Source organism: Amphiprion ocellaris, chromosome 11, assembly GCF_022539595.1.
Source record: "Amphiprion ocellaris isolate individual 3 ecotype Okinawa chromosome 11, ASM2253959v1, whole genome shotgun sequence".
In the NCBI taxonomy this organism is placed as follows: Eukaryota; Metazoa; Chordata; class Actinopteri; family Pomacentridae; genus Amphiprion; species Amphiprion ocellaris.
This window is the reverse complement of record NC_072776.1, coordinates 31,975,427-32,002,770: the sequence shown is the minus strand read 5'-3', so window position 1 is coordinate 32,002,770 and position 27,344 is coordinate 31,975,427. Positions and strand designations below refer to the sequence as shown.

At 37.7% G+C, this 27,344-nt stretch overlaps 1 protein-coding gene across 1 annotated transcript; it reads left to right on the top strand.

Moving 5' to 3' along the window:
- The first annotated feature begins 259 nt into the window (after positions 1 to 259).
- Positions 260 to 27,175, top strand: lmln (leishmanolysin-like (metallopeptidase M8 family)). The gene is made up of 16 exons (XM_023299371.3): positions 260 to 672; positions 2,521 to 2,624; positions 2,800 to 2,830; positions 3,572 to 3,654; positions 4,596 to 4,713; positions 6,826 to 7,004; positions 7,220 to 7,325; positions 9,680 to 9,774; positions 11,034 to 11,151; positions 12,518 to 12,625; positions 12,706 to 12,893; positions 15,442 to 15,574; positions 16,012 to 16,171; positions 17,013 to 17,143; positions 18,113 to 18,323; positions 19,685 to 27,175. Exons 1-16 carry the CDS (start codon positions 535 to 537, stop codon positions 19,783 to 19,785), a joined length of 2,004 nt encoding a protein of 667 aa, XP_023155139.1. The 5' UTR covers positions 260 to 534; the 3' UTR covers positions 19,786 to 27,175.
- The last annotated feature ends 169 nt before the right edge of the window (positions 27,176 to 27,344 follow it).

The window sequence follows — 27,344 nt, the reverse complement described above, 5'->3', positions numbered from 1 at the left end:
CGTGAAAGATCGTGGAGTTTGGAGCCATGAAAATTTCATTTTTTCATTTTTGCCATTACTAAAATATATATATATATACGTAATCTCCCGGGGACAGAGCAGGGATTATCTTTTTAAAAACAGCAGAATAAAATCATCCTTTTATGGACTCCGAGTCATTCTGTTAATAGACGATCTTTGTAGTGCTGAGCCGACAACCGTACCGACCATCTCCGTCTGAGTGACACATCCTGTCATCAGTGGATCTTCGGGGCGCCGGTTCTCTCTCCCAGCTGACTCCGGACAACAAACCAGGAGCCGCTGCAGCTGTCAGCCGCTCATCTCCCAGTTTACCGGCCGGCTTACAGCCACCACCGCTGCCTCCTGACTGCACATTCAACCAGCTACGCGTCGCTCCTTTTTGCGGGATGCTGACATGTTGTGATTTGCCCCGCAAGCGATGAGTGAAACGAGCGCCGAGGAGACCGGACCGAGACCGGCGGAGGTTCTGTTGACGTCGGGCTGCCGAGCCCCGCAGGTCGGGCAGGTCGGAGGATGGAGCCGAGGCTGAACGGGGATGGCAAGCCGTCCGTGTCCCGGTTCCCCCTCGGCCCTGTCCTCGTCCTCTCCCTCCTGGCTGTGCTGGCGAGCTGTCACGGTACCTGCAAGCACCGAGCCCCGGCTCCGAGCGAGGTGAGCCGCGGCTGTCTGCCCTGTTGGTATCCGATAAGCTAGGCTAGGCTAAGCTAACTAAGCTAGCACTGTGGAGCGGAGGGCGAGAAGAGGTTAGGCTAGGCTAGGCTAGGCTAGGCTAAGCTAAGCTAACTGAGCTAACACTGTGGAGCGGAGGGCGAGAAGAGGCTAGGCTAGGCTAAGCTAACTAAGCTAGCACTGTGGAGCGGAGGGCGAGAAGAGGCTAGGCTAGGCTCGGCTAGGCTTACTAAGCTAGCACTGTGGAGCGGAGGACTAAACTAGCACGCTAGCTGCCGTCTCTAATTAACTCTTTTCGATTTAATAACACTTTTTAACCCTGGTACGTTCTCATGTATTGCGTGGCAAATATTATTTTTTATTCTTTAGTGAAATTCTGTTTTTGTGACATTATTTAAGAATGTTGTTCACCTGAATGAGATTTGCTACTCAGTTAGCAAGCAAGCTAACAGGCTAACGTGAAGCTACTTAGGGGTTTACTGTTTACTGTGCAGCATCTGTCGAGTTCACAGACAGTAGACTGTGACAGCAGTGATTTAAGGGTTCATTCAGTAGCTTTACCTGCTCACCTTCAGCCTGTGTTTCCCTAGCAACAAGAAAATAACACATCCAGGTAGAGCTCTTCACAATAAAGGTACAATCTTTGCAAATCTGATACTGTGTATCACATTTAAATTCCTAACGTTTTATTCATAAAGGCCCGGTTGTTTAAAAGGATATATGAATAAAAAAATTAGGGACCGATTGTTAGTTATCTGGGACACCAATAACTGATATTTGTTTATTTATTTTTGTTTTTTTTTTTAAGATTTTACATTTGCTTATTTACAAGAGAACAATTCCCTATATTTTTCCTTTCCTATCTTTATTTGTATAGAACCAGTTACAAAGTGCTTTACAATAAAACAACTAATTAAAATCAAACAGCTAAATAAGGTCCTAAGTATTCAAGATAAGATATTATAGTTAAACTTTTGTAGACTTTCAAAAATATTTCTTATAGAGCACATTCAATACAACAGCTGGCGCTTAAAGTCCTATATAGGCTATTAATCCTTTAGTTTTTGTTGTTATTTTTTTGCGACTTTTCTAATTTTCTAGGTGCATACATGTGCATTAAGTTGTATGTAATTCTTCTGCATATTTTGCAAGCAGCTGTGGGTGAAACATTGCACAGAGAGAGGCAGCTGCATCAGAGCAAAAGTAGCACATTTTTTGTAGTTATTTTGAAATTATTTTAATTTGGAATTAGTTAAAACAAACATATTCTGATCACTGGACAAATGCTCAGTATCAGATCTGATAATTGGCCATTTCAGTAATCAGTTGACACCTAACGAAGTAGCTTTCCAGGTAGATTTCTTCTGAAAAAATCACAGCATTGACAAACATAATATTAACTAAAAACCATCATTTGCACTAAAATTCGACTAATAAGGGATCAATCATGCATTCTTTGTGTCATGTTTTTATTAGAATTAAGTATATCGCTAAAATCCGAGCCACAGTTTCTGTCGTGTTTTATCCTTAGATTCAAATCATGGAGGTTTGCATCGGAATTTCAGAAAAATAATTACTTGAATAACATTTAAAAAAAACAGAAGTTGGTTTGACAACATTCACCCTGATTCTACATATATTTTCAGAGGCCTCATACTCCTCTGATTATCACAAAAATCATATGTTTACCTCTGTGGCTGGACCAACACTGATAGATCTGTAAAAAGCTGAAATCATCCGACCTCTAGTTGCTCAATAGAAGAAACAGCCAGTTCCTGTGGACTGATTTACTTTCCAGAGCGCTGAAGTTTGTTATTGTTTCTGCTTTAGGTCGTCCATCATGTTTACTTGAAGCCTGAGCGTTTGACGAAAAGAAGCTCTCCTGATGACCTTCAGCTGAAGATAAAGATCATCTACGACAACAGCGTTGACCAGTAAGAACTGCAGCAGCTTAGAACACTCACTAATCTGAACAGGGACAGGATGTATAAATGAACTCTGATCATAAAAACAATTTAACCGCTGCAGCCTGAGATATTTAGAGTTTTTTGTGATTCTTAGAATGCAGAACTTCAGTGAAAATTATTTTTTCTGTGTCTCTCTTTACAGGCTTCCTTCAGACAAGAGAAGACTGGTGAAGGTGAGGAAATATCTGAGAACTTTATTGTATTTGTTTATAAATGTGATACTGATAGATAAATCAATGTTCTAATCACTGATCTATCAGCTGGCTGCAGTACCAGCAGTGGAAACATGTTAATGTGATTTCTGCATCTGCAGCTGAATACATGTCAGGTTTCCATGGCAACACGATGCATACAGTGTGTGATGCTGTAACTACACGGCTTCATTCGCTGGTTTTAGTAACATACAGTAAAACAGGTTTGCAGATCAAACAGAATCTGAATCACTCAGAGAGAATCATCAGGAAATGATTTGGTTAAAGAGAGACAAAACTCTGAACAGCCTGATCTGGACCAGGTTAGCTCTGCAGTATCAGTTACCATGGAGATGTAGCTCTGCAGCATCACTTACCATGGAGATGTAGCTCTGCAGCATCACTTACCATGGAGATCTAGCAGGTTAAAGAGCCTTCATGTTACTGAAAACTCTGACTTTGGGCTCAACCTACCTGATAACACACTAATCTCACTTCGTAGTACAGAACTTTGTTCTTGCAGTAAATTTTTTGTTATCAAACTTCGTCGCAGGGAAGTTGTTTTTCTCTCCGCTAGGCAGTGAGGTTAAACCGCCATACGGACTGACAAGCATTGTTTTTTCTGACCTGCTGTGAATGAAATGAAGTAGGTCTGTACACCAGGATGTCACTGTTGGAGGCGTAATTAGCTGAAGCTGTTATTGTGTTTATTTCCCTCCTCAGGATAAGCTGTTTCCTCAGGCCATCGACTACCTGCAGAGAGCCTTCAGTGTGAGGCACAGGGTTGGACCTGTGCTCCTCAGCAGGTAGGTGATCCAACACCAGTCAGCATGTTTGAGAGTCCAATAATCCAATAATGTGACTCTGCTCTGCTTAAAAACACCTAACTTTAAAATGAAAAAACCTCAATCTGAATGAATTTAGAAGTTAAATTTGCTAGAAACAGTGTCGAGCTGTTGCACAGCGATTATCAACTACTAATCAAGTTTGAGTAGTTTTTAAAAAAGAAAATAAAGCTAAAAATCTCCAATTCCAGCTTCTGAAATGTAAATTTAATGCGAATATGTATAGTTTCTGGTTTATTTCCTCGTCCAAGACAGGAAACTGATCATCTTTGATTTGTGGACAGAAAACAGTTAAAACTATTTTTAGTTGCAGACCTAGTACAGCGTCTGAACAAGTTCTCGGGTCTTTTACACAAGTAAAAATAGTATTACTACAGTACAAAGATACTATAAGTGAAGTATTTACATGTTTACTTTGGTACAAAAGCATCATAATATACTCAACAGTGTACAGTGTGCTATATTATATTGTGCTGTGATTATTGATGCATTTATGTTCGTTTCTCTTTAGTATTGCAGCTGGTAATAGTAGACTATCTTAAACTTTATTATACCTAATATGTATAATGTAGGTAAAGCTAGGAGCTGCATTACTGAATCTTGTGAAAGTGGACTACCTTCAACTACATTATACTGCTTTGTAGCTTAATCATTATTGATTTGTTGATTCCATTTTGCAATTATTCTCTAAGTCTTCTTCTCTTTGAACATTTATTCTCTCAGTATCAGATTTCGCTTTTGTCTTTGCTTGCTGAGTGGGAAAACGGACGTTAAATAACCTTTACTATCTTCTAGTCTAAGTGTAAGATGTTAAAATGTTTATGGAAGCAGCTAAAACATCGTATTTGCACTCGTATCCTGATGCAGAGTTAATTTAGCGTTTTTTGTTCCTGTCGCCTCAGACAATGTGCAACCAACCAGTACATGAGGAAGCGAGATGACCCTCATCGCTACTGCCAGGACGCCTGCGCAGACGTCACCCGGTGTGGCCCCGTCATCGTACCACAGCACCACCTGCAGGTCAGGAAGGGTCACAGACAGATTGCATATAGTGTAATAACGAAACAAAGTGTCTACTGCCATGCTAGCGGCTCTGTTGAGTTGTTCTCAGACTCAGAGCTAAAATGCTAACAGCGGCTAACACGCATACAGTGGCAATGCTCTGCAATAGTTTAGCACCCTAATTGATTACCAGTTAGCATGAAATTATCGGACAAAGCAACTGAAGAGCCAGATGTTCCCCAGAGCTAATACAGAGTGAATATTGGGCTTTAATCAGGTGATTTGTGTTTCTGAATTTAATTTTCACACCTGTACAGTAACAGAGTAGCCTCACCTGACAAAATTGCAGTCTCTTCTATTTATCCATCATCAGAAAGCAGATGCAGCTGCTACAACTAAAGCTAAACACCACAGACTGTATATAAAAGGTGGACGTAGTCACTCTGATGTCACCGATTGGTTTGTGAACCAATGTTTTGAAGCCTCGAGTTTGTCTAGTTGACCGTTAAAACCAAAAGCAAAGAGCGAGGGTTAGATCTGACTGAGATCTAACACACATTAGCAACTTAAACATAACCTTCTTTTTTTGTGTATTTCCATCTAAACGGGACCATAATTTACAAAATTAGCACCATGCTGGGTTAAAGAAGATGTGAAACAAGTGATTCAGACCATAAATTTGTTAGGAAAGTGTTTCCTGAGATTACAGGTCAAAGAAGAATAAGGTAATCTTCTCAATACAATCAACTTCTTTTTGCAACCAGAGGAGTCGACCCCTGCTGGCTGTTAGAAAGAATGCAGGTTTAAGATGCCATTGCATTACCTTCTTTTTTCATGTCCACTTTTCATATACAGTCTTTGCAAAAACATGAGCATTATAGCTAAGGTGGCACCTGGAGTTACTAAGTGTGAACCAATGTAGAAAACAGCGCAATACCATTGTTTTGTCCACTGTAATGTGAATTAACTGACAGAAAACAGCAATTTCAAGTGGAAAAATCATCATTGCACAGGGACTAAATTCTTAAACTTACCAGTTTTGGGGTTCACCATCTTTCAGAAGTGTGCACGTGGTCAGGAGGAATCAACCGCAGACTGTTTATTAGCTGCTTAACCTCCTGAGCCACAGCTGCCTTCAGAGTGGAGCGAGGATAGAGCAGAGTTGGAAGGCTGAAAGGATAAAAGAAGGGTATTGTCAGGATGTTAATCAGATTATGATTATTGTGGACACTGGGCAGGAGCTAATAATAGAGCTGCAACCTCTAATTCTGGTGTCTGTTATTACTGAGGAACATCCGAGGCTCACTACTGAAAACAACTGTGTTTTTTGTTGTTTTGTTCCTCTTTGTTGTCGTTTTGTGCCTCTTTGCTGTCATTCTGTGCCACCTTATTGTTATTTTTGTCTGCTCTTAAGCATTTTGCATCTGTTTGTGGATGTTCTGCATCATTGTGGTTTTTTTAACTGAGCTCTGTGACTGAGAAGAACGAGCATCAGGCTCAAACTCAGCTGCTGACTGGTGCCATCAGGACATGTTACTAATTCATGTCCAGGTCATGTTATTAAATTGTAATATGAGGGAGTGTATGTACTATAAAAGGCTGGAAAGTGCTGACAAGAATGTAGTATAAAAGTCAGATTAGAGGAAGCTGTGGTTTAGTGGTTACTACCGTTAATGTCAGGAAGTGACTGGCATGTATTTGTTGTATTTGATCCAGGAGGAGGCAAGGAGACATTTTAACTCGCGTACAGTATTTTGTATTTTAATTTCTGAGGTGCAATATTTCAGTTTTGTGTGTAAAATTTAATTTTCTTGTACAACATTGTCCATGTAATGTGAAGTATTTCATTATCATGTGTGATTTTGCTTATTACCTCAGTGTAGTTGTCAATATTACTTTTTACTCTTCTATTCTAGCCTTATTTTAGCTATGTATTGTATTTAACTAATGTATTAAACTTATATATTATTGCTTTTCTACTTTTTAGGGACTAAATTTCTTATGTTTTGTCGTTTTGTGTTTTTTTCTGAGCAACATCTGGCATTAGAATTTCTGTCAGGATTAACAGTTGAATCTTATCTTGGATTTTGGTCCCTTTGTTCACTCTTGTTTTGCATTTTTCTCTCTTAGCAATGCAAGGTGTGCAGTGAATCTGGGAAGTCCTGTGGCCCCTCGGGGCCTCCAGACGGCCCTGGAGTCGAGGGGTCTGACTTCGTGCTGTACGTCAGCGGCATCACCACGGAGCGCTGTGGTCAGGAGAACATAGTGGCCTACGCTGCTTACTGCCAGCTGGAGGCAGAACTGGACAGGTGAGAAACAACACTCAATGTTCTCTTAACATTTGTGCCACTGGAGTAAACAAAAAAGACTTTTCCTGCCTTAAAACTAAACAGTCCAACCTTTAAACTAGTCAGAATTTCAAGATTAAGATGCTTGAAACTGAGTTTAGTTTAAACGTCAGCATAGGAATAAATGAAGCTGTTAATATTTAATGATATGAGCCAATAAAAGTTTGTGTTTTCAGACCTATAGCCGGCTACGCCAACCTCTGTCCAGCCATGATCTCCTCTCAGCCTCAGGAGTTTGAAGGGATGCTCTCCACGGTCAAGCATGAGATCATCCACGCTCTGGTCAGTACAGCAACACTGTTCTTACTGTCTTCTGCCAAACTGAGCTTTTTGGTCTTGTTAAGAAAGTTTAACTTGAACCTTCGCTAGACTCAACTGGATTACAGTTAATGCTTTACAGTATATTTTATGCAATACTTAGGCTAGACTGTCTGACTTTTTTTCTGTTTATTAAGAATGAATGCAATGGAATTATGTACACTGCCTGTCCAAAAAAAAAGTTGACACCTGGATTTAACTAAGCAAATAGGTAAGATCCTTCCATTGGATAATTACTGCAGTGATGAATATGTTTCAGCTGCAACAACTTATTTAACCCTAGCTGATGCAGTGAGGAGCTTCTCATTTCTGAAACAACCATGTTGGAAGACATATCCTGGGGTCATGGAAAGGATGTTAATCTGTCTCAAGGGTCAAATTATTGGCCTGCATCAAGCAAAGAAAACAACTAAAGAGATTTCTGAAACTACTAAAATCAGGTTAAGAACCGTCCAATGCATCATTAAAACCTGAAGGATAGTGGAGAACCGTTATCTTCCAGAAACAAATGTGATCAGAACAAACTCTTAGATGATGGTAGGAAATCAACAGCAGAACTCATGGCTATGTTTAATAGTGAAAGTAAGAGCATTTCCACATGAACAATAAGAAGGGAACTCAAAGGATTGGGACTAAACAGCTGTAGCTCTAAGAAAACCACTAATCAGTGAGGCTAATCAGAAAAAAAGGCTTCAGTTTGCTAGGTAGCATAAAGTTCGGACTCTGGAGCAATGAAAGAAGGTCATGTGGTCTGATGAGTCCAGATTTACCCTGTTCCAGAGAGATGGGGGCATCAAGGTAAGAAGAGAGGCAGATGAAGTGATGACCTCATCATGGCTAGTATCTACCAGTCTGTGGGGGTTAGAGTTATGATCTGGGGTTGGTCAGGTTCAGCAACGTTATGTTCCCAAAGAATGAGGTCAGCTGACTACCTGAAGATACTGAATGACCCGGTCTTTCCATCAGTGGAGTTTTTCTCCCCTGATGACATGGACATGTTCCTAGATGATGATGCCAGGATTCATGGGGCTCACATTGTGAATGAGTGGATCAGGGAGCATGAGATGGATTGTCCTCCACAGAGTCCAGACCTCAGCCCCACTGAGAATCTTTGGGATGTTCTGGAGAAGACTTTGTCCAACTCTCCCACCATCAATAGAAGATCTCGGTAGAAAATTAATGCATCTCTGGACAAAAATAAGTGCTGTGACGTTGCAGTTTTACAGTGGAAGAACCGCAGTCTCCACAACCAGATCAGTTCAGGAGTCTGCCGAGAACATGTCCATTTTCGTCAAGATTCGTGGCGTTTGGCAACAGGAAGTCATCGCCCAGAGTCACACTGAGCTCTGCTGTAACATGCTGAGGCATTTAAAGAGACTGAACTCCTTATTTTTTGGAGTTTTTTGGCCACAACAATATACTTGCTTTGTTCTGTTCCCCATGATGAAAATGAAGTCGAAGGGTTTCAGTTTTCACACATTTTAGGAGATTCAGGTGCTATTTGATATATTTAAATAATGGAACGTCCATGCAGCTTCAAAAATGGTTAGGAGCATTTTATCCCTGCACGAGTAGACTACTTTGACACAGATTTTGGCAAAGTTTTTGATTTTTAGAGGCAGTTTCTGAGCTTTTTGATCAATCTCGTCTTCTAGTATTGCTACCCAATACTTCCTGCACCACTTATCAACCAACTACCAGGAAGAAGCATTTGCTCCATGAGTTTGTTTCCACTTTTGGGTTTTATCAACACTGCCTCAAAGGCTGAAGTCAGGGGAAAGAAGTCCGTACTAGCAGATTTGATGATTTCTAGGTCAGAATATGATTAATACCCCTGCACAGATGGCAGGAGACACTATACACCTGCCCCTTTTTCTAACCTACCCAGTGAGTAAAGCCTGTCCACATTAGAAAGCTTCTTTTTCTGACCATCTTTTCTGAAACATGTAGTTCTTGATGTTAATGCGAGCCACCGACAGCGTCTCTCTAAGCTTCTTTCTGTTTTCTCTGTACTGGACCATTTACTCCCCCACTGGGAGTTAACAAGATGGAGCTTTCATCCCTTCTTAATGGAATAAAAGAACAAATCCCAACAGAAATGTGTCAGAATTTGTTCTTTTATTCAGTTAAGACGTGGGTGAAAACTCAACCTTGTTAACTCCTAATTTACCCGCTTTTTACGTGTTCTGATCAATCATAAGAAAGGATGACAAAGTCTGGTATGATCAGGCTTTAACTGGGTTCAGGACAGAATGTATGTGGATGAATTTTGAGGATTCGAATGTCGCTAAAGTGCTGTTTTCACCTCCGCCCAATAGGGATTTTCAGCCGGCCTGTTCGCCTTCTACCACAACGATGAAGGCAAACCTCTGACTCCTCGCTCCGTCAGCGGCCTGCCTGCCTTCAACGAGAGGTTCGTTAATCAAACTCTTACTTTTGTTACATCAAGCTCTTACTTTTGCATGACCATGATGCTTTGTACCAGCAGAAAGCTAACTCTAAAAAGGGGAAAACATCTAGTTTGCCCTTGATGCAGTGCTCACTTCGTGGTTAAAAGTTAGTTTCATGTTAGTATGTGACTCATTGTGTCCTCTGTGGAGCAGATTTTACAGTTTTATTTGGACAAACAGGCGTGATAAGCATCAAAAAATGTACTGTAAAAGCATTTCTACCTGTAGATTCTGTGGTTTCAGTCAGTCAAAGTCTAAAGCTAGAGTGCAGGACTTTAACATTTAAGGGAATGTTCACCCGCATGTTGCAGCGTACAAGAGTTTAAATCTGGTTTGCGTAGTGGTGGAAATGGAGTACGCTCCAGAAACTAGTACTTTATGGTGGAAAAACTGAGGTAGTTTCCAAGAGAAGTTGCAGATAAAAAAGAAATTTGAGGTTCAGAGGAAGGATTGGAGTCTAAAAAAAACAAAGAAATCGACAGCAGTGCAGTTTAGTACGTCATAAGGAAATGTATAGTTGTGAACAAAAGTTTCCACACACTTGTAAAGACCATGTATATCATGACAGTCTGGAGTTTCCAATGACTCATTTAAGTCTGAATTTTGTAGGATGGAATCACTGAAGCACAAGAATCTTTGTCACAGAGTCTAAGGGGTGGATCTAATGGGTAAACTGGCTTTGAGGACTCACCAGCTGTAGTCGATTGTTATCACTCAGGAGTGAAGTTACCCAGAAAACTAAGACTTTTAATTCACACAACTTTCTACATCATCAAAACTGACAATTGAAGTTGCTGTATGTAGATTTTTGACCCAGCAGGTTTTGTCATATTACAAAAAACTTGTAAAAAAGTCAGTGAAAGAACCAAAGTGCATGATTGTGTATTTGTGTGATAAAGACGTATTGATTTTAATGATTCAGTCAGAAAATTAAAAGTTGTGTTAGTCATTGGAAACTCAAGACTACCATGATGTACATGGTCTTTACAAGTGGATGAAAACTTTTCTTTTCAACTGTAGACAATGTTTGTAAAATTATTCCCACTGTTAGAAGCTCTACGCTGCAGGTTTCATGTTTTAAAGTAGTACAACATTTTTGAACATAGAAGTGCGTCTTTTCTTCTGACCGTGAAGCTACAGCCAACTGCTGGTTGGTTTAGCTTCATGTTAGGACTGAAAATAGAGAAATTGCTCATCTTAACTCTTAATTCTGGTGTTCCAGTCTGGGTCTGTACCAGTGGAGCGAGGCGGTGATCCGGAGGGTCAGCAGGCTGTGGGACATCAGAGGAGGAGTGATGGTCCGACACCAAGTCCACGTCCTCGTCACTCCCCGGGTTGTGGTAAGAAGCAGTTTGTGTGGGTCACAGTTTCTCCTAAAATCAGCAACAGCACATTTAATTTAGTTAATCAAATTAATTTTCAGCCTCTTATCTGAATCCAGACAGCAGTGGTCTCTGGTGTCCTTTTAGGTCTCTTTGTGGTTGTTTTGTGTGTCTCTTTGTTCAGTTTGTATTGTGCCTTTTTGTAGTTGTTTTGTCCCTCTTTCTAGTCATTTTGTGACTGTTTTTGGTATTTTTTTCCAAATAATTTATTGTGTGTCCTTATAGTTATGTTAACTTGTGTCTCTTTGTAGTTGTTTTTGGTGTATTTATAGTAATTTTCAACAGTTTTTTGTGTCTTTTTTGTAGCTGTTTTGTGTCTCTTTTTAATCATTTTTCAGCTCTTTTTTAGGTCTCTTTGTGGTTGTTTTGTGTGTCTCTTTGTTCAGTTTGTATTGTGCCTTTTTGTAGTTGTTTTGTTCCTCTTTCTAGTCATTTTGTGTCTCTTTTTAATCATTTTTCAGCTCTTTTTTAGGTCTCTTTGTGGTTGTTTTGTGTGTCTCTTTGTTCAGTTTGTATTGTGCCTTTTTGTAGTTGTTTTGTCCCTCTTTCTAGTCATTTTGTGTCTCTTTTTAATCATTTTTCAGCTGTTTTTGAGTCTTTTTGTAATTGTTTTATGTGTCTTTGTAGTCATTGTCTTTTGTTTAATTTGGGTTTTTTATATTTGTCTTTTACCTCTTTGTAGTTGTTTTGTGTAGTCATCTTGTGTCTCTTTTTTGTTGTCATTTTGTATCTGTAGTAATTTTTCAACAGTTTTTATGGTGTGTTTTTTGTAGTTTTTTACAGTATCTCTTTCCTGTGTTTTTGTGTCTATTGATAAGAATTATCAAATTTTTGTACGTCATTTCAGAATTGTTTTGTGCCTTTTGTTTAGTCATTTTAACAGTTTTTTGTAGTTTTGTTAATTGCTTTGTGTCTCTTTGTTGTTATTTTATCTATTTATAGTCATTTTTCCACTTTTCAGTAGTTTTTTTGTAGTTGTTTTGTGCTTCTTTATTGCCATTTTGTGTCTGCTCTTAAGCATTTTGCATCTGGTTGTGGATGTTCTGCATCATTGTGGTTTTTTAACTGAGCTCTGTGACTCTCTGTGAGAACAAGTATCAGGCTCAAACTCAGCTGCTGACTGGGGCCATCAGGACATGTTCACTGTTTCATATCCAGGTCATGTTACTAAATTGTAATATGAGGAAGTGTATGTACTATTAAAGGCTGGAAAGTACTGACAAGAATGTAATATAAAAGTCAGATTAGAGGAAGCTGTAGTTTAGTGGTTACTACTGTTAATGTCAGGAAGTGACTGGCAAGTATTTGTTGTTTCTGACTCCAGGAGGAGGCGAGGAGACATTTTAACTGCCCCATCCTGGAGGGGATGGAGCTGGAGAACCAGGGAGGGACTGGAACTGAGCTGAACCACTGGGAGAAGAGACTGCTGGAGGTCAGACAGGCTTTCTAGAGTTATCTGGTGGTAAACAGTTTCTCCTTCGTATTCACTCTGATATTTGTTTAATCCTTCAGAACGAGGCGATGACGGGCTCCCACACCCAGAACCGGGTGTTTTCTCGGCTGACGCTGGCCATCATGGAGGACAGCGGCTGGTACCGAGCCAACTACAGCCTGGCTCAGAGGCTGGACTGGGGCCACGGCCTCGGCTGCGACTTCGTCATGAAGAGCTGCAAGTTCTGGATGGACAGACAGAGACAGAGGTCACAATAACACTGTTTTAACATTTTTTTTAAACGTACATGATCACAAAGAATACCTGGTTTTGTTTAAAACATTGGTCGGATTTGAGTTGTGAAATAAATGTGGTCACAGCTCAAAATGTGAACGATTCCCACAGAGCAGATTTATACGTTTTGGTCTGCATGAGCAATTCACGAACGTATACTTTATTACTCCACCTACGGAGGAACGACGGAGTGATGTACCGATCGGCATTGGTTTGTCTGTCTGTCTGTCTGTTAGCAACATCACTCAAAAACAGGCTAACAGATTTGGAAGAAATTTTCAGGGAAGGTCAGAAATGACACAAGGACTAAGTGATTAGATTTTGACAGTGATGCGGCTTAAAGTCTGGATCCACGGATTTGTTAAAGATTTCTGCATCATTGCGAGATAGCGGCACGGCATCACTGTAACTATGACAACAAGGGAACACTACATCAGCTGCCTGCTGATGATCACATGATTGTGATCCTACTACAAATCTATCACTGAGGACTTTTCAGGACTTATCCATCAGAAATCATACAAGGAACAACTGATTAAACTGTGGGGGTGTTTCTGAGTCCCATCAATTCCTGCTGCCTGCTACATATTTAGGTCACATGATTCAGTATCCGTACATAACGTACACATGAATAACACGCCTGTGCTCAGCGCAAGGTCATTTTGTTTGTGGGTACATCTATATTAAATGGTAACATTCTATGTTGCCATGATTTCTGCTACAAAATTTTTTCAAGATTTCATCCATCGGAAATGATACGACTGAGCAGCCTTAGCGGAGTACTGCGCTCTCTGAGTGCTTTTCTTGTTTAAGCATGTCCTGCAACAATTTTTAGTCATTCTTGAAGCAAAAAAATGTAAAATGCTACTTATTCTGAGGTTTTATCATTTTAAGTTTCAGGAGTTGGTGCTTATCTTTGTCACATACAGTAGTTAACTTGAGTTTCTTTGGGGTTTTGGATGTTAGTCGTACAAAACGAGACATTTTACGATTTTGCAAAATTTTTTAAAAACATTTCTTAGAACAAACTTGAAAATTTTAAATATTACATGCAGGTTTGTTGAAATTCAAAGTACATTTTTTATATTTTTATCATCATATACTAACAAGGGTGTTAAAGTTCTAAACAGTACAAAATAGTGTAGTTATTTTGCTGCACCTGATTTTAATCTTTTAAGCATGTTTGTGAGAGATTACAAATATGGGGTCTCGGAGGCTATAAAGTCATTAATATTTTATGTACATTTTGCTGATAATGTGTGCATACTTTGATTTTAATTAGATTTTAAATGCAAGATTTTTATTTTTTTTTTACACTGTAGTATTGTCCCTTTTACTTCATCCTTAAATATTCAACATGCTAATTTGCATCGTGTATAAATTCTGCCACAGTATTTTGAACGGCATCAGAGCTGATTATACATTTTTTGAAGCCGTAAAACTGAAACACCAGAGGGTATTTTAAGATATCACTGCCTCAGCATTCTGTTCTTTGTGACAAAAGTGCACACACAGCAGAACAGCAGGTTCTTACTTTTTCTGTCATCTACAGGGACACATGTTTGTTGAATCACTGCTGTTTGTGCTGCGCAATAGTTAAGTCCAGTAAGCAACTTTCTAGGCTTTTCTGGTTAAAAATTGGATGCTTTGATGGCTGTTCAGGGCATTTCTTGCGAGTTAAAAGTCACTGTTTGCAAGTTTAACAGCTTTCCATCAAAAATAACTTAATTTTTGCCCCTTTTTTTGTATTCGTGTGACATGAAGCCACATACAGTTCAGGAAATATCACTAGTTGATGTCTGAATTATCATTTTTCTGTTACTGTGGGCTCAAACATGAGACTCTTTATGATGGCTTCAGTTTTTTAACTCACACATAGTCAGAGATTATTTGATCCACTCATACTACAGATTCTGAATCAGTGACATGATGAGAAAATTTAAGGTTTTTAACTTTAATAGTTCCTGAAATATGATAAGAGTTTGTGCATAGCGACACAGCAGGTTCCTATCTTTTCTGCTGTGTATAAAGGCACATATTTGTTGAATCACTACTATTTGTGCTGCACAATATTTTAAGCAAAATGCTTTCAAGCTTTTAGTCTTTTCTGGGTAAAAAAATTGGAGGTTTGGATGAATGCTGAGGGCACCTCTTCCACATTTTCTAGCGGTTAAGGCTCACTGTTTGCAGGTTTAACAGTTTTACATCAAAAAATGACTTCAGAATTAGCCATTTTTCCACCATGAATTAGTTGAAAATGAATCAACTGAATCTCAGATTCTATGTCCCAGAAACAGCCCAGTGAACAGTGTCATGCATCAAAAGAAACAAAGGGAGGGAAAATGCTGTCTGTCAGTTATTCTGTATGTCAGCCAAATGGTGGTTTTAGTGTTTTTTGAGCTGCGTTTTTTAAAAATTTTTTATGGCCGTTTCACCTTCAAAATTAAACCTATTAATTCTGGACTTTGTTGACTTCAGAAGTTCCCTCTCCCTCACTTAACCAGTGATGTTTGTGTTTGCAGACGACACGCTGTGACTCCGTACTGCGACACGGTTCGAGCGTCTCCTCTGCAGCTGACCTGCAGACAGGACCAGCTGGCTGTGGCCGTCTGCAACCTGCAGAAATACCCTCAGGAGCTGCCGCTGGAGTACCAGGTACACGAGAGAAAGGCAGGGAAATCACAACTAAATTTAACAACAAGCAGAGCAGAGGTTTAACTGGGACAGTTCTTGGTGTCCTGGTAAACTCCTTTAAGTCATTTCAGCTCAAATCATCACAGTCTTTGAATAATTTCTGCTCAACAATCCGTGATTTGAACTTTTGATAGATATTTTCCAACATAACATTTTTTCTTTAAAACGACCCACTTTCAGCACAACTTACTTTAAACGTGAGACTGTTTAAACAACAATATCTCAAAAACAAATAAAAATAAAATTTTCATGATGCCATTGGTCCAAAAATGAAAAATACACCCACATTACAAAAGAATTAAGTTCTTGGTTATATTTAAAGAATCATTTTAAAACTACATTACACTATGAGCTGGTTATCAGTGCGCTGTCAGTAATTCTGTGTTTTTGTTTGTCAGTATTTTGAGCGGATCCCAGATGTCGCTGCTGATCAGCTGTCGTTCTTCGGCGGTGCTGTGGAGATCGCCGACTACTGTCCCTTCAGCCAGGAGTTCAGCTGGCACCTGAGCGGAGAATATCAGAGGAACTCCTACTGCAGAGTCTCCGAGAACCAGCCAGGTAACGTCAACGCCAGAGTGAGATTAGTGGGTTAGCAGGCACAGAGAGTTTAAAGTTTTCAGTGTCATGAAGTCGGTTCTCGAGATCTCCATGGTAACTGATGCTGAAGAGCAAGATCTCCATGGTAACTGATGCTGCAGAGCTACATCTCCATGGTAACTGATGCTGAAGAGCAAGATCTCCATGGTAACTGATGCTGCAGGGCTAGATCTCCATGGTAACTGATGCTGCAGAGCAAGATCTCCATGGTAACTGATGATGCAGAGCTAGATCTCCATGGTAACTGATGCTTCAGAGCTAAATCTCCATAGTAACTGATATTGCAGAGCTAGATGTCCATGGTAACTGATGCTGCAGAGCTAGATCTCCATGGTAACTGATGCTGCAGGGCTAGATCTCCATGGTAACTGATGCTGCAGAGCAAGATCTCCATGGTAACTGATGCTACAGAGCAAGATCTCCATAGTAACTGATGCTGCAGAGCTAGATCTCCATGGTAACTGATGATGCAGAGCTAGATCTCCATGGTAACTGATGCTGCAGAGCTTGATCTCCATTTATATTTACAGAAACATTCAGACTCTCACTCCTTGAGGACTTTTATACTTTAATAGTGTTACACTTGTGCACAATTATTAGAAAAAATGATTAAACAGCTTAACAGAGAAGTCGTTCAGCTTCACTCAGTGTTACATTGTCTGTTTAGGAAAGTTGTAGAAATGTTTAAACTCGCCTTAGATGTTTAACTTGTTTTCTGTTAACTTCACGAGTGTAACTTCCAGCTTCTGTTGATGCTAACTTGCTAACATCAGTGCTGTTTGTGTGAATATTTTGCTTCCAGACTGGTGGAGGAACTACGGAGCAGAGCAGTATGGACCAGATTCGGTGTGTCTGTACCAGAAATCAGCCTTTGTGATGGAGCAGTGCACCAGGAAGATGACGTATCCCGACTGGGGCTCCGGATGCTACAAGGTAACATCAGTTTTTCAGCTTCATGTGTCTTGTCACAACATTTAATGAGTTTATATAAGAGACACTTGAGTTTCACTTCCCTGTTTAAAAGCGTAAAGTTTTTTGTCAGCAGGGAGCAGCTAGCTTGACCCCACAAGATGTGATGATAATTAACAAGCTCAAAAAGGGAACAGAGGTCACTTTTTCACTCCTTCACACATTTATCTACATTTACAGCTTGATGCAAGACCTACAATTAACTCCTCAGCTTCAGCATTTAAGCTAACAACAGCTAGCATCCCAACAGAACAAGTTTACAGATTCAGCTTTACTTTAGATCCACTTTCCAGCTCTTTACAGTGAATTTAACTTTATCTACCTGCATTAATTTTCCACATTATGTAGTAACAACACACACATCCTGTTCATATTTCTGCAGAAAACATGTTCTCAGGCTTCCGACTTATTTAGCAGCTGTTTCCGTTTCTTTAGCAGGTTAGCATGCAAGACTAGCACTGCATTGATGGTATAGAGTGCGACAGAATATAACGTGACGTCAGCATTTTTAGATACATTTAAATATTTTTCTACTGCTACTGCTGTTGTTACTACTGCTACTATTCCTACTACTGCTGCTACTGCTGTTACTATTACTACCACTATTACTACCACTATTACTACTACTCCTAACCCTACTTCTTGTCCTACTACTACTACTACTACTACTACTACTACTACTACTCCAACTACTACTACTACTGCTAGTACTCCTACTACTCCTACTACTAATATATCTACTCCTACTCCTATTATTACTACTACTAGTGCTACTACTACTACTACTCCTACCAATACTCCTCCTATATGTTCAGGTGTCGTGTTTGTGTTGTACTGCTACTACTCCTCCTCCTGCTACTACTACTACTACTACTACTACTACTACTACTACTACTACTACTACATTTATATGGTCCTGCTGTCTGTGTTCAGGTGTCGTGTTCGCCTCAGGGCCTGACGGTCTTCGTCCAGGATCGATCCTTCCAATGTTCCCGTAAAGGTCAGCTGCTGAGCGTCAGCGTCCGAGTCAACGACTGGGTTTACAACGGCGTCCTGATCTGCCCCGCCTGCACCGACTTCTGTGACGACTGCCCCCTGCCCCACCAGCTGGCCCCCATCAACACCTCCAGGAGTAACCCCATCGGTCAGTGTCACCAGTCCTCAGCTGATGTTTATGCAGGATTTTCTAGCTGTCGCTTGGAAAATCCAGTGACTAAGGTGGTGACTGAATTAATTCAGCATAAAACCATCAGGATCAAATAAATCAACTCTTAATCACAGTACAAATTAGCCACCGTTCAACACACAGCAAATACAGAATTTGAAAAAAAGATTAAAAAAAAAAAAAAAAAAAAAAAATGTGTGTTGGAAAAAGATTGACATTTAAAAAATATTTTTAAAAAAGAGTAACTTAAAAATATAGAAAAAGAGAGAATAAAATTAAAAATACATAATAATATGTAATTAATAATAGTAGCATTTAAATTTTTTTTTAAAAGATTCCCAAAATAGGAAATAAAATAGAAAAAATAGCGAACGGAGAGAAAAAATTAAAAAGAATGAATAAAAACTATTTTTTTAAATTTAAAAAAATCTTACGTGTGTAATAGAGCAAAAGATAAAAAAAAATATTGTGAACATATGCAACTAAAAACACTAAAAAGGCAATACAATTGTAATAAATATGAAAATATTTTTATTTTATTATTTTTAGAATTTAAGTATTTTAACACATTTTAAAATTGTGTATACATAAAATTATTTTATATTTATATATAAAATAATGTCCACTATATTATAATACTGTGCTATATTAAATACAAAATAAAATAAATTGTATATATGTTTTAAGAAGGAGAACATGGCATATAAGGAAACCAAAAAAATTATGATAATTATGATTTTATGAATTTATTTTATTTTACATTCGAAACAGCATATTACTAGTGACTGTCAAAACACAGGATGGTAAAACTAGATTTTTAGAGGATAATGTTTTTCTTTTACACCGACAAATCAAAGTAAAGGTGGTTTTACCTTAGCTGACATGTTTCAACTGCAACTGCAGTCTTCTTCAGAACCATCTTTACTTTGATTTGTCGGTGTAAAAGAAATAACATTATCCTATGATAGTTAACGACAAAATGAACATCATCCAAAATTTTTAGAGACCAAAACACACAAAAAGAATGGAACATTATATATATATATATATATATATATATATATATATATATATATATATATATATATATATATATATATATATATATATATAAAAAACAAGTATTACAGAAAATATATAGATTATATTAAAACATTAAAAAGTTTAAAATAAAGTATAATAAAAATAAGTATAATTCATAAAATTATAAAACACTATATAAACTCTAATATGCTGCCTCCTAGAGCCATTAGATGATCCATGTTTTAGGCTTTGAAAGGCTTTAATATGAGACGTTTTAGGCTTTAAACCTGTTAAAAAGAGACGTCTTCTTGTTTTAGATCCATGCTCCAGCTCTCCAGGTCTGGGCTTCACTCTGTGGCTGCTGCTGCTCAACCTGCTTCCCCTCGTGGCCGGACTTCTGCTCTGCCACTGCAGCTGATAAAACACCAGGTAGCTCAACACTCTGTACTGTCGACATCCGAGGATCTGGACCGCAGATGTCTACACTTTTTATTGTTCGTTGAAGGACCTCTACTTCTTATTTCCTCCTTTCATTCCTACGATCCTCATTTTTCCATTCCTCTGTCAGTTCTCTCTTTTATCGCACCGTTATATCCTCATCTGTCAGGGATCCTGTCACTGAAGCTCCATTCAGTGTTTACATGCACTTAAGTATCATTCAGCTTCCATTTAAACACAACAACCCTTTTTAATCAGGTTGCAGGATTACAGAAAGCTGATTTTTCAGGTAGTTTTCAATTAATGCCACCTGAACAAATACATTGGTGAGCAGCTACATGGCAGCTAATGTGGATATTTACAAGTGAATCATCAGAAAATAGAACAAGTATAATAAAAAGGGACCATCTTTGCATCTTTTGCATGAAAAATGAAGCCTTTTTTTTGCAGATTTGTGTAAAAACACTAACTATATTATGCACACTGGGAATGCATCAATACCTGTTTTTTTCACATTTAGATGATTGCAAAGTACTGATATAAGTATTTATATTACATAATTAAATATCTGTACCATCTCTAAAAGTGCACCGAACAACTGAAACCACTGCTTGAGTAGTCGATCAACAGAAAAATAGTGCACAATAAATACAATTATTTTAATAACATTATTTTTTGAAGCAAAAATGGTTTGAAAAAAAGACACTCGAATGATCCCTATATTTTAGCAGAATCTTGGGGCTTTTTTGTTTTGCATATTTGATTAATTAATCCATGAAATGAACAGTTAATTGTAAGATTAACTAATAATGAAAAACAGGAAGAAAAAAATTGGTCTCCAGTTGTTTTAATATTTGATTAAGCTGCTTTTCTTTCCACTTTCCATTGAGGCTATTTGGAACAAATACATAATAATGATCAACTTTATTTATATTGTGCTTTTCTTAATATTGTGCTTACCAAAAGTTAAAAATAAAAGCAGACCAGCCAGATAAAATAATAAAAACAGCCAAGGGACATGGGAACGCAGAATGTTAAAAAGTAAAATAAAATAGGACTAAATAAATGTGAAGAATTAAAAAAAAAAGAAAATAAAAACCTAAATCATACACTTCCAACACATTTCACAAAGATTAAAGTTTAAATTAGAGATTTAAAAGAACATAGAGGTTTAGTGTGTATATTTATAGCAGCATTTCCACGAATAAAACTCCAGAATTTTTCATTTTTAGTGCAAATATTCAGGAACTTTCCAAGGAACTGAAGGTTTCTCAGGGAAATTAGTGACTTATTTAAAGTTATGGCTGCTTTACTACGTCATTTAATTTAAAATGCTATCGGATGTGTTTTATCTGAGAACTTTTAATTCTGGTTTTAGCATCCCTTGTTGTTTTTGAGTAATTACGTTACTACAGTGCTTGTAAACATGTTTTCTGCTGTAACAGTAGCTGTGTTTCCATCACACGTTTTTAGACACATTTCAAGGTATCGAGAAAACAACAAAAGTAAGTTTTAATGCTTGATTTTCTTTTTAAAAAAAGAGCTATTAAACTTTATTTGTGTCTCCAGACGGCATTAAACATGGCCGATGCCAGCTGACTTGAAAGAATAGTTGAGGGGGTTGGAAGCAGAGTTGTCTAACCCACAATCCAAATATAACATTACAGTGAATGTTAGACTGTTCTTGAAAACACAAAACTTTGAGCCCATTTTTCTCAAAAACTACAAAAAGTGGGTTAGACCACTCTGGTTCCAAACCCTTATTGTCCAAGATGCTTCAGAAATTATTCAAAATGTGTCCAAAATGACTTGAAAATGATGCAGAATTACAGAAAAATTTCCAGAGATGATCTAAAATGACAAAAAAAATTTCAGAAAGACAAATTTTAGACATGCAAATAGTCTGAAATGACTGGTAAATGACCCAAAGTCAGTCAGAATTTCTCTCAAATGATTAAAAATGATCCAGAATGACTGAAATTTGGCATAATGACCGTAAAATTGTCCAAGATGCTTTAAAAATCATCTAAAATGGCTCAAAATTTGTCTAAAATTGTTTGAAATTGATCCAAAATTGCAGAAAATCTGTCCATAATTACACAAAAGTTGCCAGAAATGACAAAAATCTTCCCAAAATTGACCAAAATTTCTCAAATCTGTTCAGAATGAACTGAAAATTATTAAAAATGGTCTAGATTTTAGTGGCAGAGTGGTTTAACCCAAGACCCAAATATAGCGTTACAGTGAATGTTAGACCATTCTTGAAAACACAAAACTTTGAACCCATTTTTCTCCAAAACTACAGAAGGTGGGTTAGACCACTGCTTCCAAACCCTTTAATTTTTACTGATTTAAAACAGTTCTTAAAAACTTCGTCTCTATTTTCCTCTGATAAATGACCAAACTTTTAGTTCCATCTTCATCTGCTTTGAGGTTTGTTGGCAGTTTGCAAACATCAGGTTTGGTTTCCGTCTTTTATTAGCCACTCTACACAGCCTAGTTTTTAATTCTTTTGTCACATTTAAAAGTTCTCTGCAGGTTTTCTTGACAGTTTAATGGAAACACGGCCACTAATCAGGTTACTTAAGTGCATGAAAACAATCAGGGAAGTTCAACATCTTCTGGAACATCAGGTTGTTTGGTTTGAAAACGACAAATCAGATCATTTCTTTTCCCCCAAAACAACAAGCCGTCTCTGTTTTTCTTTATTTTTCCACCAACTGTGCAGAAAAGTGACGGATTCGCTTTGGCTTCTACCCAGAGTTTGAACTTTACTTGAACTTGGAATCATCCTCCTTCATCAAACTCCTTTTTTTCCCCCTTATTTCCCTCCGAGGAGATAGATCTGTCTTTTTAGCTGAATCTTCTCAAACATATTTGAAAATCATGATGAGAAATTGACTGGATCAGAAGACGATTTCTTAGTCCAGCTGCCTGCCGATCAACCCGAATACGAAGAAAAAAGACGTTGTTTTAATGTGCAGCTGGATGATTTTAAAGCTACAAATACTGTTTTCTTAACCCGTGAGCTGAAAGAACAGTTTCCTTCCTCCGAATGAGGCGACGCGAGGATCTGTGTGGTTTGCTGAACTGCTTGAAGTTTTCTAAGCTTGAAGGATATTTTACGCAGAGAAGTTTTAATGTAAATATAAATGTGAATCTCTCCTGAGAGGCGGGTCAGGCGGACGGAGTTCCTCAGCCTCCTCCTGACCGGTCAGTGAGTTTTAATTCATTACCTCATTTGCTCTGAGTGGATTTCATGTCAGGTTTACCAAGATTTGTTCAGCTTTTAGTCACTGTTGTTTCTTCATAGGGGTCCAAGTTTCTGTCCTTGCAGAAATTATCTTAATAACTTGACACTGTGCACATTAAGGCAGCTGTCAGGTTGTCAGAATTATTCCCCAATCTGTTATTTCTGTTATATATAAGAAATTATTCATTCTTAAATGTAATCAAATCTTAAATTTTGGGGTTTAATTGACCCAAAGCTCGTTAAGAACTTTCAAAGCCTGCAGGAACTTTAATTTACTTTGAAGAAAAGTCCAAATATACAAAATATTTTTGTCGTTGTGCCACATTCCTGCTAACGTACGAATCTTTGCATCAAAAGAAGTAATCGTGAATTCTAGATGCAAAATATACTTAAAATTGCACCCAAATCTCCTCACATGTCGAATATCTGCTCATCAACAGATGCTATGACTTATAATTTTATATATAAGAAATTATTTTATGTGAAATGTAATGAAATCTGAAATTTAGGGGTTTAATCGACCCAAAGCTTATTATACTTTCAAAATAAGCAGCAACTTTAATTTATGATGAAGAAAAGTCCAAAAACTTTCCTCAGGGGAATGAGTAGGGCTGCACAGTTATGGCCAACATAATAATTCCAGTTATTTATTATAATTATTCACCATTTTAGTGACAAAGTGTTTCCCTTGTTGTGCCACATTCCTGCTAATGTACGAATATTTGCATCAGAATACGACTTTAAACTGTTTGCTGAATTCAGTGCATCTTTAGAGGCCAAATATACGTAAAATTGCACCCAGATCTCCTCACTTTCTGAATATCTGGTTATCAACAGATGCTGTAACGTACCGATGTTCCCTAAACGCCTCACATGCAGGTGATACGAGCTAGGTGGTTGTGCACAGGGAAGATTCTAGTCTCCACTTAGTTTCTTCAGACACGTCTTTGACCAAAAATTACTGTAAAAGAGTGAAATGAAGTCATTTAATGTCAGATTTACTCAAGTTGAGTCCAAGTGATTTTATCTACATGGTCTGTTTCCCATGAACTGAGCATTTTAAACATCAGATCATGATCATTTCATTGTCGGAAGCCATAATTGTGATTGTAACTGTACAGCCCGAGAAGGTTTCTCCAGTGAATTTGGTCAAATCTGTGGGAAAATTACACAATCAAGACTTTTCAAGAGAAGGACGCCGTCAGATTCCCTCAAAATAGACTTTATCATTGGATGCAAGATCTTGATTATTGTCCACCACAAGCATAACAACCTATTTGGAGTTCCTGGTTGGAAAACGCCATTTAACAACATTCAGAGTCGAGAAACCCACCTTTAAAATTCCTAAACCTTCCTACACCCCAGCAGGGACTTTGTTGGGTAGTAAAACTCTCTCCACAGGACTTTATTTAGTTCCTGTTGTGAAAATGCAGGTAGAATTCCTTTAGATGTTCTCATTTCCCAAAGAAAGTTGAGATAATATGAAAATCAAATGACCTCCTCTCCAGAAATGTTGTGAATTTCCAAGGTTTTCTAGGTACGACTGTGGTTTAGTTGGGTTTAACATCCAAACAATGCTGGTGCCACAGAGATTCTAGGAACTAAACCCAGAGAAAACGCTGACAGGAATCTATCTATGCTGACTATTATTAATTATCTACTGAAACACTTCAGGACGGTTTTATTACAATCAGATTACAATGTTTTGTTGATCATTTCTGCAACGAAGGAAACTTTTCGTTAGTTTGCTACATTATTGTTAAGTAGTGATTGTTTGGAAGACTGCTTCATTGGAACACCTTCATCATGATATGCAGGAGGAAACTACAGCCAAAAAGAGTCGCATGTTATCAGAGTTGTTTGAAACAGAGCAATGTGCTTTTAATACCTTAATGTATGATGCAGAAATGTGAGGTGACTGAAGTGACGATACGTTTCCAGGGAAAATGTTTTTTTTTTAAAATCACGGTACAAAGAGATTTCTGGTAGTTATTTCATCTCTTGTTGTATCTCATGTTTGTGCGGAAAAATATTCTGGAAAAAGATAAGTGGACCTTTTACTGGAGGATTATTTTGTCACTTCGACTGTTTCTAAGGCTCGACTGAAGTTTCATTCCAAAATGCTTTATTCCCCTTTTCTAATTTTGTAATATTTGAGAGCAAACAACTGTATGACAGCTTGGTTTTGGTATCTGCTGGATTCTTTTTATGATTCAGGTGTCATAAATCGAGATTTCAAATTTTATGGGACTATTTTCTCAACTCTCCACCATCAAGATAGAATTTTGTGTTCTCTTACAAATGTAAAACCAAATATATACTAAATGAAATCAAAATGATTAAAGACAGACTCAAAATGACAACAAAGACACACGAAATTATTTCACATAACTAAAAAACAGTTGCAAAACACCACCAATCAGACATGAATTCTTAAATTTCCCTTGGGATTAATAAAGTATCTATCGATCTATCTGAAAACAACCACAGAGAGATGCCAGATGAACATGTGGAGACACAAAATAACTTAAAGGAGTCGCTAAACGACAGACAGAGGACACAAAATGTCTACAGAGAGATGCAAAACAGTTACGAAAACACACAAAATGACCACAAAGAGACACAAAACCACCATATAGACACTAAACAACTACATAGACACAAAACAACATCAAAGACACACTAAACAGAAAAAAAGTTGCAAAACAACTACAAAAAGACACAAAATGACCACAAAGAGACAAAAAAGAACTACAAATACACACGAGATGATTGTAAAGAGAGACAAAACCACCATATAGACACTAAGCAACTACATAAAGACAAAATAAGTACAAAAAGATGGCAGACATCACAAACACAACACCTACAAATAGATGCAAAAAAGATGCAAAATGACCACAAATAAACAATAAACAGCATCGTAAACATACTAAATACCTATAAAAAGATGCAATGCAACTACAAAAAGACACAAAATGACCACAAAGAGACACAAAACCACCATATAGACACTAAACAACTACATAGAGACACAAAACAACATCAAAGACACACTAAACACAGAAAAAAAGTTGCAAAACAACTACAAAAAGATACAAAATGACCACAAAGAGACAATAAACAGCATCGTAAACATACTAAATACCTATAAAAAGATGCAATGCAACTACAAAAAGACACAAAATGACCATAAATAGGCGAAAAAAAACTACAAATACACACAACATGACCACAAAGCCACCATATGGACGTAAAATAACTACAAAAAGATGCCACGCAACATCACAGACACACAAAATACTAACAAAGAGTAAAAAAAAACGCTATGAAAAAGCAAAAGCAAAAAGACTCAGCTGACAGCATAAAATAAGTGATGGACATGAATCACGTGACTGAAACCGAAAATTCAACCAGTTAAAACTCATTTTAGGGACAAATTTTCAGTAAAAAGTTAGATTTTGGAATGAAACTCATCTTGTGTTGTTCTTGAATGCAGCTTTTTGTCCTACTCGGTGTTGCACTAAAGCTGAAGAACTGGCCTTAAACGTTTCTGTTTGGCTGCAGTGGAACCAAGAGATCACACTGAAGACGCTTTGATTCTTTGTTTTTATTTATATATTTATTGAAATGTAGTTCTCACCAGGTGTTTGTGTCCGTCTGTGTTTTCATTCATGTTTTTTTTGCAGTAAAGATGCTGGAATCATTATTTATAAATCATAAATGTTCTGATTCATGCACTGTAGAGCTTCGTGTCATTACTGTTAGTGCAGATTATCATTATTATTATCATTTTAAGGAGGAATTTCACCTAAAAACTGACTGAACTGAAGGAGATTGTGTGTTTTTTGTTTTAAAGATGTTTGAAGTTGCACTGAACTGAAATAAAATCAGATTTTGTTTGAAATATGATCCTAAAAGTCAGTATTGGTTAAATCCTGATGACGTTTTATGCAGTGATGAAGCTGTTTGAGGAACAAAAACCATCATTTAAAAACACTGCATTTCTCAGCTGATCTTTGCTACGTTTATTTTTGTTTTTTAGAAAAAGGGCTGCTTTTTAAGACAAATCAAGACTTCTGTCTTCTCAAAATAAATGCTGTCTGTATCCCTGAAACACTGGTTTGTGTCTTTTTTATTGAATATTATTAAATATGCTGGATTACAGTTGTTATATTTAAATGGTTTTATAGCTAAACTCCCCCAAAAATTGCAGATTTATGACCAGAATGCAGATTTTACCATTTTTCCCTCTTTAATAAACCCACAGCAGCTGTTCATTTGAC

Excerpts from the sequence above, each read along its gene's own strand:
- lmln (XM_023299371.3), top strand. The coding sequence starts at position 535 with ATGGAGCCGAGGCTGAACGGGGATGGCAAGCCGTCCGTGTCCCGGTTC. Across the intron at positions 673-2,520 it reads GAGCCCCGGCTCCGAGCGAG|GTCGTCCATCATGTTTACTT; the intron begins GTGAGCCGCGGC and ends TTTCTGCTTTAG. Across the intron at positions 12,894-15,441 it reads ATGGACAGACAGAGACAGAG|ACGACACGCTGTGACTCCGT; the intron begins GTCACAATAACA and ends TTGTGTTTGCAG.